Consider the following 15223-nt stretch of genomic DNA (forward strand, 5'->3'; position numbering starts at 1 on the left):
TTAATTGCTAAAGGAATAGCTACTTACTAGGAAATGGGAGCTAGCCATAGCTAGCTGATGATGTGATTCCTGTAAAATCCTAAAATATTTTATGCTTATATCTCAATATGTTGAGAATTCTCAAAAGAGCTTACAGTGAAAAAGCTTGGAAGTGAAAAACAGATATACTTAGCAATGTAAGGAAGTATGGGACAAGACAACTCACCCAACCTAGTGTTCTTGGAATTAAAAAAAAAAAAAAACACTTAAACACTTCAAGAGAATAGAATATAGAATTGGATAAGTATATCTTTCAGAGATTTCATTAAATTTCTCGCTAACTTATTTTAGAATTAAGATGAATTGTTTTTATATATTATGCATAAGTGGATTTTGACATAAGAATATGACATAAAAAAGTAATTTAGAAAGTGTTAGACTAGGGAGAAAATATTAAAGTGATTGACAAAATATTAATCACATCTTCTTCAACATAGAAATGTTGCTAGTATACTCTAAATATGATTTGATTCATAAACATTCAATTTGATGAAATTTTTAAAAAGCAAATTATGCATAACAAACTTAAAGTCGTATGGTTATAAGCTCATCCATATTATTTTTTTACAACCTAACATTCTACTTGGGGAAAAAAATTAACAGCTAGCATTTTATCCAACAAATAGGTTCTGAGTATCTAGTGTGTGCTAGATACAATTCTAGAAGCAGAATTGCAGAACAGAAGGGGGAAAAAGCTAAAAACTTTACTATCTAGAAACTTACATTTTAAGAAGGAAAATAAACAATAACTGCAAACAAAAGTAAATTATATCATCATAAGAATAATTGTTGAGAAGAAAAATCATGAAAGAACAAGAAGTATCAGAAAAGTTTAATTTAATCAAGGGTAGTCTGAGAAGCCCTCTCTGAGATGACACTACTTGAAAAAGACCTGAGACACATGATGGGATGAGACCTTGCCAGTATCCAAGAGATACTGCAGGGCACAGTACAGGCAAGGCGGGCATGTTTAGATATAAATATGAGGAACCTAGAGAGTGTGACGAGGAGTAATGCATGAAATCGGTGGTCATGTACGTCTTGCTGGCCACTGTAAACTTGCTTTACTGTAAATGACTCAGGACACATTAGAGGTTGTTCAGTAATAGGACAACATTACTGTCTGAAATGTTATTTAGTAGGCTCACGTTGGAAGCTGTATGGAGACTAGAGCACAGGGGACTATAGATGGAAGAGAGGAAGACGCAATTACAAAACCCGGGGTGAGACACTCTGATGACTAACCTCAGTGATAAGAGTGGATGTGAGGATGAGTGGAGAGAGTTTAAACATATTTTGCAAGTACGTTGTTCTGATAATCAGATGCAGAATGAAAAAGAAGGGAGGATGAAAGATAAATATGCCTTTTTGGGGGGTCTGAGCAACAGAAAGAAGGATTTGTTATTTCCTGAAATCAAGACAACTGCAAGAAGTGAATACCAACTCTGAGATGTCCATGTGTTTCAGTAGGTAGTCTTGAGTTTAGGAGAGAGGTCGAGGGACTTTAAACTCCCTTGAATTTAAGGGAGAGGCATGCAAAGGGAGGACACCAGGATAAGTTAGAAAGAGAAGGAATCAGAAAATCAACTCTGGGGCTCTCTAAAGCAAGGAGGATGAGTAGACATTACAAAGAAAGTGGGTTTGCTGTCCTGAGGATTAACTGAGATGCACTAATTAACAGTTCTGAGCCTTTGCCACCTGCCAGATGCATGCTGCTAAATACTCACACACAATGATTTGCACCTGTGTGATGTTTACTTCTATATTTCTGCCTGAGCTGAATAAACAATAGCACCTAACAGTATTAAACTAATTGGCAGTATTTACTGAGTAACTACCATGGGCGAGCACTCTTGGGATTGCTTGAGTGAGTAGAAGCAACAAGCAATCTCTCTCTCTCTCTGTCTTTCTCTCTCTCTCTCTCTCTCTCTCTCTCTCTCTCTCTCTCTCTCTCTCTCATCTCTTATTGTCTCTGTAGCTCTTCCAGGAGACAGAGAAACGTAGATCAGGAAAAGGGCATTTCACATAGGAAGAAAGGCTAAAGCAGAGGGAGAAGCTTACAGGAAGGACCCAACTTGGGAATGGATTTGTACTAGACTAGAAAACACAGTATAACTAAGGGTAGTAAGATCAAATGGAAGTGACAGGGTGAATTAATAAGGGAGACTCTGGTCACATCAGGTAGAACCTTGCAGACCATGGTGAGGAGCAAATGGAGAAGCTACTGAAAGTTTTAATTTTATTTTTGAAGGAGTAGGATGTTGTGACATAGTCTGATAACAAGAAATACTCTGACTGCTGTGTGGGAATTGAGTGAAACTAAGGAGTTTAGGTAAGAACTTGATCTAGCATCTCTTAGGAGTTGACAAATTTAAATGACCTTGATTGTTTGCCATGACTAAAAAAGATCTGAGCAGAGTGAAAATTTGGAGGCAGAATTAACAAGATTATTGATGGACTGGGCAATGGTGGGATAGAAGGTGTCAGAATAATTCCAGAGACTTTACCTTCAGAATCTTAGTGGAAGCATCATTTACAGAAAGGGGGGAAATGGGATAAGAGATCAAATTCTTAGATATATAATGTGTAAGATGTCCATTAGATATTCAAGTGGAGACACCAAGTATGCATTATCGTTGAGAATTCAGAGAAGAGATAAAAGTTATACACAATTGTATGTCTATACATACATTCATATGTGTCTAGGAAAAATTATATATTTTTGGTTATTTGAAGTCACATGAAAGTATCATTAAAGAAAATTCTCAGGGTTGAGACTTAAGCCCACCGATCCTTAATATTTTTGCCAGATAAGAGAGGCAGATTGATTGAGAATGAATAGCTAACTAAATAAGTGATACCAAAAGACTGTGGTTTTATAAAGACTAGGAGGAAAATGTTTCAAGAATGAGGAATGATTCGAAATTGTAAAACACTAGTGAGAAGTTAAGCAAAACGTAGGTGGAAATATAGTCTTGGGAGACCTCAGGTGCAAGTGCTTCAGGTGGGCCATGCCCTGAGAAGTCTTAGAGTATGTGGCAACAGGATAGGGTGCGTGGTAAGAGCACTTGCTCTTTCTCTTACCCAAATGGAAGATCAATTAGGACGGACAGTGAGGAAAACAGAAGTGAGTAACTGAAAGCAGATAGTTCCAGTAACATGTTTGATAAGTTCTGCATGAGTAGTGCAATCAATGACTGTCTCAAGGAAGAGGAAGCAAAGTCCTATGTGAACTACAAGTTTCTGTTGAAAATACATCAGTGTAATACTTCGGATGGAAAGTATTACAACCTGGCTGTGCTAGTGGGTCAAAATAGTCAGAACTGATTTTGTGGGGCAAAAGGAGAGTGAAAACCTTGCAAGGGCAAGAGAAGAGGAGAAAGGATACAAAGCTGCAGCCAAATATTTGGGCTTTGATTGAGCCACATTGTTACTTCCTTTGTAAGTGGAAGACTGATAGGGAATATGAGTGACCCAGTTGGCCAGCACAGGCATGTAGGCTTGCCTGGCCTTTATAGTGCATGTTGTTCAAGCTAGTGCATACAGCTCTCCTCTAATTCAGAAGTTTCAGTTCAACTCAGTTTTTCCTTTGGCTAAAAGTCAGTAAGAGAGAAAAAATGGCAAGAGTCCTGGGAGATGTACAAGTGTGTCCCATAAAAGCAGCAGTTGCTGCCTTCCCGTGATACAAATTGGGAGGCTGTCCTTCCTGTATGATATAAGAAACAAAAACTTTTCCACCTAAAACTGGAGGGCATATGCTACTTTAGTAATTAATGTCTAATAACACCATATTCTGGCTATATTATTAAAATTACAACATTTTTGCAAGAAAGCATGTCTTTATATTTGAAAGGTCAAGGTCTATTACTTTATGCTAAATATAACCCTGAAACAAGGACTTTAGTGCTTAGCTCTCTCAATCCTCTAATGTGATTAACAATTTTGACAGGTGTTCCTCTTAGAGCATTATGACAATGCATTTACTTTGCAGCTATTTGTTTTTGAATGCATTCTGAACTTGCTTGGGTAAAAAGAAGGCCAGAGAGATGTCCAGTACTAGGGACATAAGGACATACAGATTGAGCATCCCTAATCTCCAAATCCAAAATCCAAAATGCTCCAAAATCTGAAACTTTTTACACACTGACACAGTGCCATGAAAGGAAAACTTCACACCTGACTTCATGTGTCTTGTCACATTTAAAAGGTAGGATACTATAAATGTTGTATACTACTATCTTCTGGCTATGCACATAAGACATATATGAAATATAAATTAATTTCATACTTAGATTTGAATTTCAACCCAAGATATCCATTATGCATATGCACATATTCCAAAATTTATTAAAGACATCTCTAATTCTAAACATTCTGTTCCAAGCACTTTTGTAAAATCACTCAACATCTATATAATGGCCTGACTTTAGCATTGCTAATATGAAAGAAAGGGATATGCATACAGCAAAGGAAAACAGGGAATGAGGACTTGGACAGGTTTTTCTAGCTGTTTAGTTTTGGGAAAGTCACAAGTCTACCTAAAGCTTCACCATTTTAACTGCAAAGTATAGCAAAGTATTGTTCTCAGATGATTACTGTGGAGGATGTGCTGAACTACAAAGACTAATGTTAACTCTCAATAATTTTAGTGTTAATAGCATTGTTATTGCTATTAAGATTCCTGCCTAATACACAAGAATTAGGGAAAATTCTATCTTCTTTTCCCCATTCTTGATATACTACTCTCTAACAGCTTGGTAATCCAGTCTTGAATTTCAAGTAGGCAGTAGCTGTGTTGCTTCTAGGAGACGTTGGAGAATGTAGTTCAAAATGTGTCCCAATTTTCTGGGTGTCTTATGCAATTCAAAATGTGGCATTTTCAATGAGGAAAAAGATGTTCTGCATGTTGCGTAGGCATGATGGGGTATGAAGGAACTCTCATCTGAAAGGCAGAAAAAGGGCTTCCCACATTGTATATTCTCACAGAAGCAATGCTCTGCTAGAGTTCTACCTCCTGAAACACCCAGTGAAAGCAAATAGCTGAAGAAGGACTGATTCATCGTTTATATCAAGGGCCTAGAAGACGTAGTGGCACACGTTTGCTTGGAGTGGCTATTACTTTGACTTGAGCCTTGCATATTTATTCCTCTATCACCCCATAGAATCTGCAATCTACATTTAATGTTGTACTAAAAACACTAACCTCTAACTGGCTTATATCATTTTCATCAGTCTACATGTTCTATGAAATCCCTAATGTGTTCATCTTTGTATCTCAAGGTTTGACAGATTTAAACATTTAAGTAGTTATTTTTTATTAGGTGAATGAAAGGATGATGACAGATATATATATTCCATTATCTCTTTCTCTAACAAGATCAAGAAGGAATAACATTAGTAATACATGTTTTTTTTATGTGTGGTTTCTTCATTATGCAGCACATTCAAATGCACGATGTCCAACCAGAGGGCACATTGGAGTAAACCAGAAGTAAACCAAATTCCTACCTGGCCCCCTTGCTAGAAAAATGCCTAGTTGTTGAAGAAGCTGCCTAAACTTAAACAAAACCTCTGTGACTATTTACCTCCCAGAGAGATTAAATACCTTTCCTAGCACATGTGTAAACTCCTGCTTACAGCCAGCTGGACTCATTCCATGTTTTATTTTGACAGGGCTTAAGCTAACAGACAGCAAGAACTGTCTGTTTAGTAAGGAGTTAGCAATGTAACTCTTTAAATGACTGTTATATAATATGTATTCCCAAGTTACTGGGCTCAATTAATTCTCATCATTCACTTATGAACCAGACAGTCCACTTCTCCCTAAGGGGTCTGACAGAGAGAGAGAGACCATCTGCTGTAATGTTTTCGGTAAATTTTTGGTCAACTGCAAAACCTGTGGGGCTCTCAGAGAATGGAACATGACGCCGAATGCTTGATGAGGCTATAAGATCCAAATTAACTTCAGATTCATTTGTTACAGGGACAAGGGAAAGGTGAAAAAGATCAGAGGCAAAGACTGAACCCATGCAGAGAAGGCCTTGACTCCCCATAGCTTCTGTGCTTTTTATTAATTCTGACATTTAGCATTGTGCTCTGAGGTCTTAGTGCAGCAAAAAGAGGCCTGTGTGGGTTAGAAAGAATACAGGACAAAAATCAAGAGCAAATGTCTTCGAGGCCAGTAACCATAGCAAGTAAACATGACAAGTCATTTTATCATTCTGGGTCTCAGTTTATACCTCTGTAAGATAAACATATTCATAGTTTTCCTCAGTATTCAAAATATAAGAATTCTATGCCTTATACTGTATCTGACAGAACTCTAGGTCAAGCTTTTGTCTTTGGTCACAGCCACTGTGACTGCCACTTGGTACAGCAATGACAAGTCAGTTTGGATGACTGTTTTTCCCAGTCCCTTAGCCCCTCCCCTTACACTTCCTGTTGACTTCAGTGGAAGAACTGTTTTTCTTAGTCCTCTTGGCTTAGTGGCTCACACACAAAGAGAACCTTAGCATCCCTCTGTAAGATGCAGAGGTTATGTTGCTCCTCCCAGATTATTCTAATTTTAATTTGATCACGTGAGAGTGGTCCCCAGCGAATTTAGACTCCCTTTACACTAGATGTCTTTTCCATAGATACAAAGAACAGTTCAATGTTCCTTAATCAAAGAAGTAATTTTCTTACTGCTAATTTGGCTTGACAATCTCAAACTTTAACTACTTTTTGTGTTTTCTTCTTCCCTCAGTGGTCAAAAGGTATTAAAGATGCACTTCATCTGGAATAGAAAAAGAAAGGAAAGTAACAATTCTAGAGTGCTTCTCTGAACACTGCTTTCTACCTATGTCTATAGACTCTACATCAAAGGAAGATAAGAGTCCTGTTTTTTTCCCCGACCCACCTTCGCAATCCATGAGTTACACAGGAGCCCTGAGTGGACTGAATATTCTGCTCTAGATGTGAGTACTCTAAATTCAATTACCCTAGAACAGTGATGGTAAAATTTATAGAACTTTTAATGGTGACAAACAGCCGGCTGTGGCATGCATACCATTGGGTTCACTACCATTGCCCTAGAACCTTTTACTACAAAGTGGTACCTGAATAGTATGATGCCCTACTAGCCAAGGTGTGGCCTTTGAGCTCCACCAAGGAGAACTGCTGATGAAAGCAAAGTCACAGGTTTTAGTCACACGGGGTCAGTCCATAATGCTCTCTTTTGCGACTGGAGTTGATGTGCCATCTTAAAAATATGCCTAGGCCCTCAATGGAAACTGATATACAAGAGGACCTAGATGGATTCTGTGCCAATGTGTGAGGAGCCAAGACACTGTCTGAGTACTCAGGGGTCCCCTGTAATCTCACAACACACCTGTGCAATAGACTTGTTAGGTCTTTTTACAGAGAAGGAAGCTGAGACTAGAGACTTTGAGGAACTTGTCCAAAGGAACAAAAGTCTCCTTTGATTCCTAAGTCAATTTTCCCAATACGACATGAAATTTCCAAACATATGCACTTTGCTTTAAAAACTCCCTCTTTTGTAAGAGCAACAAATGATCAAAAGGTGTCCAGTAGCAGAGAACAAAGAAATGATAATTGTTAATGCTGAATAACAGTTGTGATTCAGTGCTGGTCTTTGAATTTTATTTTGCTCATTTTGGAAATATGTTTAATTGTATTCAGAAGAATGGGAATAGGGAATTTCAAATGAACACTTCTCTGGAATATGATCCTGGGTAAATATGACCTTTCTGTTACCTGATACTATTCGGAAGTTCTGGGAGGGTCCAATCTGATTTTCCTATGAATGTATTGTTCAAAAACTGTCTGCTGTCTGTTTGGGGAATGAGGAGCTGAAGCTGGCGTAGATTGGCTCTTACTCTGAGGAGTTGCCTGTGTCCATCTCCTTCCAGTGCTACACTCAGTGACAGCCCAAAATTGGCTAACATGGGTGCGCCACAGCATGGAAATCAGTAATCTATACAAACCTGCTTCTCCCTCCCTTTTGTGATGAAATGTTTACTGTACCTTTACCGCTTTGTCATTTTTAGACATTGATATCTGGGAATCAAGTCTCCAGGCCAGTTTCCCAAGAACTCTGTTTCTATAAGAGGACATCAGGGTCTTTGAACACCAGGCACTGGCAACATGATATGAAAATCTTCCTGCCTACTGACCCACTACAAGAAGTGTTGCATACTTTGCAGAGCTGTCCAGAAACTTTGAACAGAATTTCCTTAAATTCCCTCTACAATTCTCAGGAAAAGCTAGGAATAGTTATTCTCTAGAGAAAGTCAAAGAGAACAAGGAGGGAAGACATCCATCAAGAGAAGACTTTAAATTGTTCTCCAAAAATTGTAATATGTCCCCTAAAATTCCAATGTAGATTTTCCTATTTCTGCATAAACAAAAAGTAGTACACAGGCCACTATGAAAACTGAGCAAGAAACTTTAATAGATGTACTGACAATAGGGACTATATAGCAGAAGTGCCATCCAGTCCAATGTGGAGACATCTTTGGACTTTCATGGTCCATCTGGAAAAGAAGAGATATCCCCTCATCTATGCTTGGTGCAGGTATAAAACTATATGATAATTCTAGAAAATTGTGTGGTAATACATTGTACTGGAAATCAAACTGAGGACCATGTACTTGACAGGCAGGCACTGTGCTGCTGACCTGGCAATTTGTATTTTACTTGGTCCACACAAAACACCGTTAGTTGTAACTACAAACTAGATACAGCATTGTGTGTGCTTTATAACCAACAACAGGGTATTTATGGTGCATTCATATAACTGATGAAGAGGAATGAACCATTGATACATAGTGACATGAGTGTATTTTTAAAAACAGCGATTGAGCAAAATAGTACATGCTTCATAATTCGATTTGTATGAAATTTAGGAATAGTCACAATTTATCTATGGTCTCAGAAAGCAGAAGAGCGGTTGCCTGTATTCTAAGGGTGGACGAATTCGCTCCTGGAGGGTATGAGGGAACTGGGGATGAAGCAACGAAAATGCCCAAGCTCTTGAAGTGGAAGGAATACAGTTGTCAAAATCCATCAAATTGTGCACTGTACATTAGAATTCATTTGAAATGTGTGTATGCATATAAACGCATTTAAACTGCAAACACAGCAAGCTCATCTATTGCAGTCCATCAACTGGCTCGGGTCAGATCCAGCAACATCAACTCCCTCCTGGCCCCCCCAGGCACAGGGACTTTATGGCCCCTTCAAGACTCCTATCCGGACTCTGCAGGACGTTGCTGAGAGCTGAAACGTTGAGCAACCTTTGCCTGAAACTTGCCAATTTCCTATGGCGGACACTAAGGCCCTCTGGGGCATCCTAGACTTTGCATGGGGCGGGCCTAACTTTGCAGGCCACGGGGAATTCCTGGCCCGGGTCATGAGTCAGCGCCCACCCCCGCGATCGGGCAGGCGGGACGCTCCCCATAAAGCAGCCCGCGCGGGGCTGCACCGCGCTCCAGCTGCTGCTGGGGCTGCGCTGCCGCCGTCCAGCCGTCCGTCCGTCAGTCTGTCGGTCGGTCCGGGCCGCCGCCTGCCACGCGCCATGCAGCCCGCCAGGCCCCGGGCGCTGTGGCTGCTGCCGCTGCTCCTGGTCTGCCCCGCGCCGTCCCGCGCCAGCCCGGAGCCCGCAGGTGCGCCTCGCAGCCCCCGCCTGCAGCCCCCGCCTGCAGCCCCCGCCTGCAGCCCCAGGCCCAGGCCGGCTCCGAGCTGCGCTCACCCCGCCTTCCCTCTCGTCCTCCCACAGGAAGCCAGGCGGAGGTCTGCCTCCTGCCCCGGGACCCCGGGCCCTGCCAGGCCCCGGTCACCCGCTACTACTACGACAGGTACAGGCAGACCTGCCGGAGGTTCCTCTACGGGGGCTGCGGGGGCAATGCCAACCAGTTCGCCACCTCGGAGGCCTGCGAGGATGCTTGCTGGAGGATCCAGGGTAAGGGCCGCTGATGGGAAGCCTGATTCCTCCTTGGGGGCTGCGAGGAGCTGGGGGAGCGCCCCGAACCGCACCCCACTGGTTTGCTGCTTTTGCCTGAAGCTTCAGCCTGAATAGTCCCAAGTGTTCAGCCTGCCTCTCTGGCCTCATGTCCCAAAAGTAGTTACAGATCTGCAAACACTGTCACAATCCTCTCACCTGACCTGTACCCTAACCCAGGGCCTGCAGTTCTCCTTTTTTGTTTTGGTTCACCACAGAGCATAGTAAGGCCAAGATAACAAAGTGTTAGACACCACGTGAATGCCTTTCTGTGTTTACTACTAGTTTCAAACTTAGAGTTTCTCTTCTGCCACCCAGAACACGCCCTTTGTTGCTGTCCACTGTCCATCAGCCACTTCTGTGGATTTCATTATGGAACCGCGATTTAGTTCATATGTAGCTTTGCTTTTGTCCCCTGAAACCAAAGTGTGCCTTGTGTTACTGTAGGGATATTATAGAGATTCAGAAGCCTGCATTTTGTTTACTTTTTAAAAGTATATTAGTCAAGGCTATACAAGGGTTTTACCATGTAAGTAACTGAGCCAGGAAGAAATGGATATGAATATGAATATGAATAACCTTTGATTAACTTCGTATGTAGAAGTAGAGAACAGAAACTGCACTGAATATGAAAGAAATATCATAGCTGAGTCAAGTCGAGGGAACTCACCAGATTAATGGGCAATGTTTGGGGAGTTTACTCATCTAGTACTAACTATGAATACTTTTCTCACACTTGTTTCTGTAAGTAAGAATAAGAAGGCTGCTTCTGGCTAACTCTATTTTCTCACTCTTCTTTTCTTAGAAGTTCCCAAAATTTGCAGGTTTGAAGTCAATAAGAATAAGTGTGGCAAGTCTAGTAAGGAGTATTTCTTTAATCTAAAGACCATGAGGTGTGAAAAATTCCTATCTGGTGGATGCCTCTACAATGCAAACCGGTTCCCTGATGAAGCTTCTTGTATGAACTTCTGTGCATCAAAGAAAAGTAAGGATTATTTTTATGCTATTTCAGTCTTATTTTTCTATTGAGATTTTTGTGTGAAACAATAGTTTGGAATTGAGGGATGTAACTCATTGGTAGAGTCCATGCCTAGTGTATGAAAGGCTCTAAATTAAATCTTCAGTGCTTCAAAAAGGAATCAGTGCTTTGATATCAAATTGAAATGGTTTATATTTTCTAGAGTTCACATATACAATGTGAAATTAATGTTAACTCTGTCATCCTGTGGGAGTATTTTGTCCCATTTTTACACATGAAACTACAAACTAGAAGTTAATGATTTTCCAGGTTCTCAGGGCTGGAAAATGGCATTGCTGTTACTCAGATGTTGCTACCTTTGCTGGGTTGTTTCCTTAGAACTACAGGAAACAACATCCCAAATCTGGAAATCTAAAATTGGAAATTGTCCAAAACCTGAAACCTTTTGAGTGCCAAATATGATGCCACAAGTAGTACTCTTCATACTTGATCTCATACTGGCAAAGTGCAAACACACAAAAACTCTTTTTTAAAATTACCTTCAGTCTATGTGTATGAGATGTACATGAAATATAAACTAATTTTGTGTTTAGACTTAACGTCCAGTCCCCAAGATACCTCATTATGTGTATGCAGATATTCTAAAATTTGAAATCTGAAACCCAAACCATTTTTGGTTCCAAGGACTCCAAAAAGGGATATTCAACCTGTATTTCTGATCTTCTTAATTAATATATAAATTACTGTATTCATTAATGAATGATTTGACCTCAAATTTGTATGGAATCAGTTTTTTATATGAGATAGGGCATATATATAGACTTAAGAGTTTAATTAGATTTTATAATTTTTAGTAACTGCAAATTACAGGATAAAAATATCTTTATCCTATAATATCCCTGACCTTGGCGTGATAGATCAGTTGGGCAGTATTTAATGTTTGTGGAGAGAGATGATATGTGCATCTTCCCAGATACATCAGAAACACATAGATTAAAAATATCACACCAAACCATAAAGTTTTGCTTTGGAAGAGACTTTGATTAAACTATGTAGCTTATATTGTTAAATATACAAAATCTTCAATCAGTGGAAAAATGGTTATTGATGATATTAAGTTGTTTGAGTAGTTGTAAAAGTTCCAGTAATTGGACTTAAAAATGACATATGTACTCTTGCTTAACAATGGAAGAAGAGCTAATGAAAACATTTAACATAAAATTATCAACACAAGAAAGTTTACCAAATTATATATGCATTTTCCCTCGAAACAACTCATATTTACATGGCTATGTCTGATTTAGGGTATTACATGATTTCATGTTGAAAGGTTAAAAGACATTGCTCCAGAAGATACTTGGTCTGGTTTCCAGAAATCTAGAATTACCAAAATGCAGCATGTAAGCTTACCTACAATTTGAAGCACCTACTTAAGTGATGATGGATTTGGAATGCAGGGTTTTATGGGATTAGATTTCTATAGGTATTTCCATAATCATCACCATGTACTAAATTTTGCATTATAGCAGTTCTATTTTATTTTCTTTTTCATAAAGTGCCATCATTTTGCTACAGTCCAAAAGATGAAGGATTGTGCTTTGCTAATGAGACTCGCTATTATTTTAATATGAGATATAAAGCCTGTGAGACCTTCACCTACACTGGTTGTGGAGGAAATGACAATAATTTCTCCGACTTGAAGGACTGTCAGCGAGTTTGTGAAAAAGGTAGTGAATGTTTCCTTATTCAGTTTTTAAATAAACTTTTAAAATGATTAGTAAGGAAGAATGTATTTTAGGAACCTATTTTACTAATCGCAAATTTCCATTTCTAGAATAACTCTGCCAGAATAGTGCTTATGTACTAATCTGTCTTGTCAAATGCTTGTCTGAGCTAGATACAGTGGATAAAAGTTAGAACCTTATTTAAGGTAGAAATGTTTCAACTGAGTGTACACTGAGTCAGCTGACTTCATTGTCAGAAAAATAAGATTGTCTAAGCATATTGGAAAAGTGATTTAAATGAGCCTGCACACTGGGAACATAAAATATTGATGACTATTTTGTTGACTTTAGCCTACAAGAGAGGAAAAAGGAAGACACAAATTCCTCCCTTTTCCATTAGAAGACCAAAATCTTGGAAGAAGGTATTTTAAGAATTTTCTTCTGTGTCATCTTGTGAATAACTATTGCCTGAATGGAAGTATCTGAAGAATAACAGGGTACCATTGGAGAACAAATCATTGGAGATTTATTCACCGGGTTTTTATTGATATGTCACTTTTTCACTTGTACCTATTTTATATACAACTAATATTCAGATGTGAACTCCTTTTTATTTGCTGTTCAAATGTTTATGAGACTGAGCTGTTGCTGTGCATAAGATATAAAAGAAAATATGACTCAGTTCTTATGGTTGCTAGTCCTTATTTCAGCACATAATCATATTGAAATATTATTAGACAGTTTATTTACTTTTAACATAAAGGAGCATAAACAAAACTGGAAGATACATGTCGTTATGAATTTAAAAGTTAAATTATATTTTTGGCCCCAAAAAACAAAGTTTCAGTTTTATTAGCATTTTGAAAAATAATCCAATATGTAGATCTACTAACTGTATTTCCAATTCTGTTGTGTCACATTATAGTGTAATGAGTAAAAGGACTTATTTAAAATATAATGAAATATTTTTGACTGAATTAAAAAGTTAGCCAATTTATCAAACTCAAAAATGTCCTCAAATTAAAAATATTTGTATACCTATTTTTTCTAAAGACATCTATTCGTACATGTATATGTTTATATATTTATCACTCTTTTTAAAAAGTTTTTTGGTGGTACTGGAGATCAAACTCATGACCTCACGCTTGCCAGGCAGGTCCTTATGCCACTGAGCCAAACCCACCGCTGCTTATACATTTAGAAAAATGATTTTTAGAAGTTTTTGTTGCATTATTGGATAAGACAAAATGAGTTGGCAACCAATACAGTTATAAAGATTTATTTTTAGAATCTTTATAAATTTTAAAAAGGATCATTACAGTGAGATAGTTTTCTTTCTTTGTTTCTTTGAATAGATTTTTAAAATTTTCTATATTTACTTTACAAAATTTGCCTCCTAGCAAAACTGACAAGTGTATTTGCCTTTTGCTTAAGCAATATCTCACTCGACATCCCAGCCCAGCGTTATTTTGATAAATACATTTATGCCTGAGAACGTTATTTGATTCTGGAAAGCGGTGAGAAACTGGCTGTTCAACAATGAAAGATTGGTTGAAGAAATTATTTATGAAGAATAAGCAAATTACCTATACCTACCTGAATATCATCTGATCTTAAGAATACATTTTTAAAAAGAGCACATAAAAAAGACCCAGAACAACGTGAACAATATACCACATCGTCATCATCACAAGAGATACGAAAGTGTTAAAAATGGTTGCTCAGAGTCAGATGTTGTGGTGCTCAAATGTAATCCTAACACTCAGAAAGCTGACAAAGAAGGATTCCAAGTTTGAGGTCATTGTGTGCCACACAGTGAGTTCAAGGCCAAGAAGTACTACACAGAGAGATTTTGAGAACAAAACAAAACAAACCACAAACAGGTTACCCATCATGGGAGGCAGTGAAAAGTAGGCATGTATAAGATAAAATTTATGGGAATTCTCCTTCTTGTTTAAAGCTTGTACCATGTAATACTTTATATTATTTGAAATAAAAATAAAAGACCTTTAAACATGGAAAGTAACGCAAAACAATCAAATTCAATTTATTATCAAATAGCGTCATAATTACCCAAAAGATATATATTTATTCTCAGCAACTTTCAAAACCAGTATTTTGATCATACATCTTTTGGATATACAATCTAGGGACCAAAATTTTCTGAATAAATTGTAAAATTTATAAATTTATATATACTTATATATATGACTAGTAAGCATTTATATATATAAATTTATATGTAATTTAAAAATTATATATAGTACCATATTACTCCAAATTCTATTAAAAAACAAATATTTGCATTTCTTTGGATGTCAGGGATCCCAATTTGAAAATAAAAATTATACTAGTATAAAATTAACAGACTAGAAGCATTTAAATTGGAGTTAGAAATAGTATACGAACATATAACTTACTTGCTTTCAAAAATATGACTTTCCATCTTCCTTTGAAAAGTCCTAAAAGTGATGATCACTC

The 15223-nt window shown here is 38.0% G+C and overlaps 1 protein-coding gene across 1 annotated transcript; it reads left to right on the plus strand.

Annotated features, from left to right (window-relative positions):
- The first annotated feature begins 9346 nt into the window (after positions 1 to 9346).
- Positions 9347 to 14764, plus strand: Tfpi2 (tissue factor pathway inhibitor 2). Its single transcript, XM_063242677.1, has 6 exons — positions 9347 to 9704; positions 9818 to 10000; positions 10845 to 11024; positions 12575 to 12745; positions 13094 to 13164; positions 14177 to 14764. Exons 1-6 carry the CDS (start codon positions 9362 to 9364, stop codon positions 14213 to 14215), a joined length of 987 nt encoding a protein of 328 aa, XP_063098747.1. The 5' UTR covers positions 9347 to 9361; the 3' UTR covers positions 14216 to 14764.
- Positions 14765 to 15223: the final 459 nt, after the last annotated feature.

This window comes from Cavia porcellus, unplaced genomic scaffold, assembly GCF_034190915.1.
Source record: "Cavia porcellus strain 051 isolate PalLab524CR breed Dunkin Hartley unplaced genomic scaffold, mCavPor4.1 scaffold_2, whole genome shotgun sequence".
Lineage (NCBI taxonomy): Eukaryota > Metazoa > Chordata > Mammalia > Rodentia > Caviidae > Cavia > Cavia porcellus.

Coding starts and splice junctions, on each gene's coding strand:
- Tfpi2 (XM_063242677.1), top strand. CDS start 9,362: ATGGCGGACACTAAGGCCCTCTGGGGCATCCTAGACTTTGCATGGGGC. Junction 9,705..9,817: donor CGCCAGCCCGGAGCCCGCAG/GTGCGCCTCGCA, acceptor GTCCTCCCACAG/GAAGCCAGGCGGAGGTCTGC. Junction 13,165..14,176: donor GACCAAAATCTTGGAAGAAG/GTATTTTAAGAA, acceptor CTTTTGCTTAAG/CAATATCTCACTCGACATCC.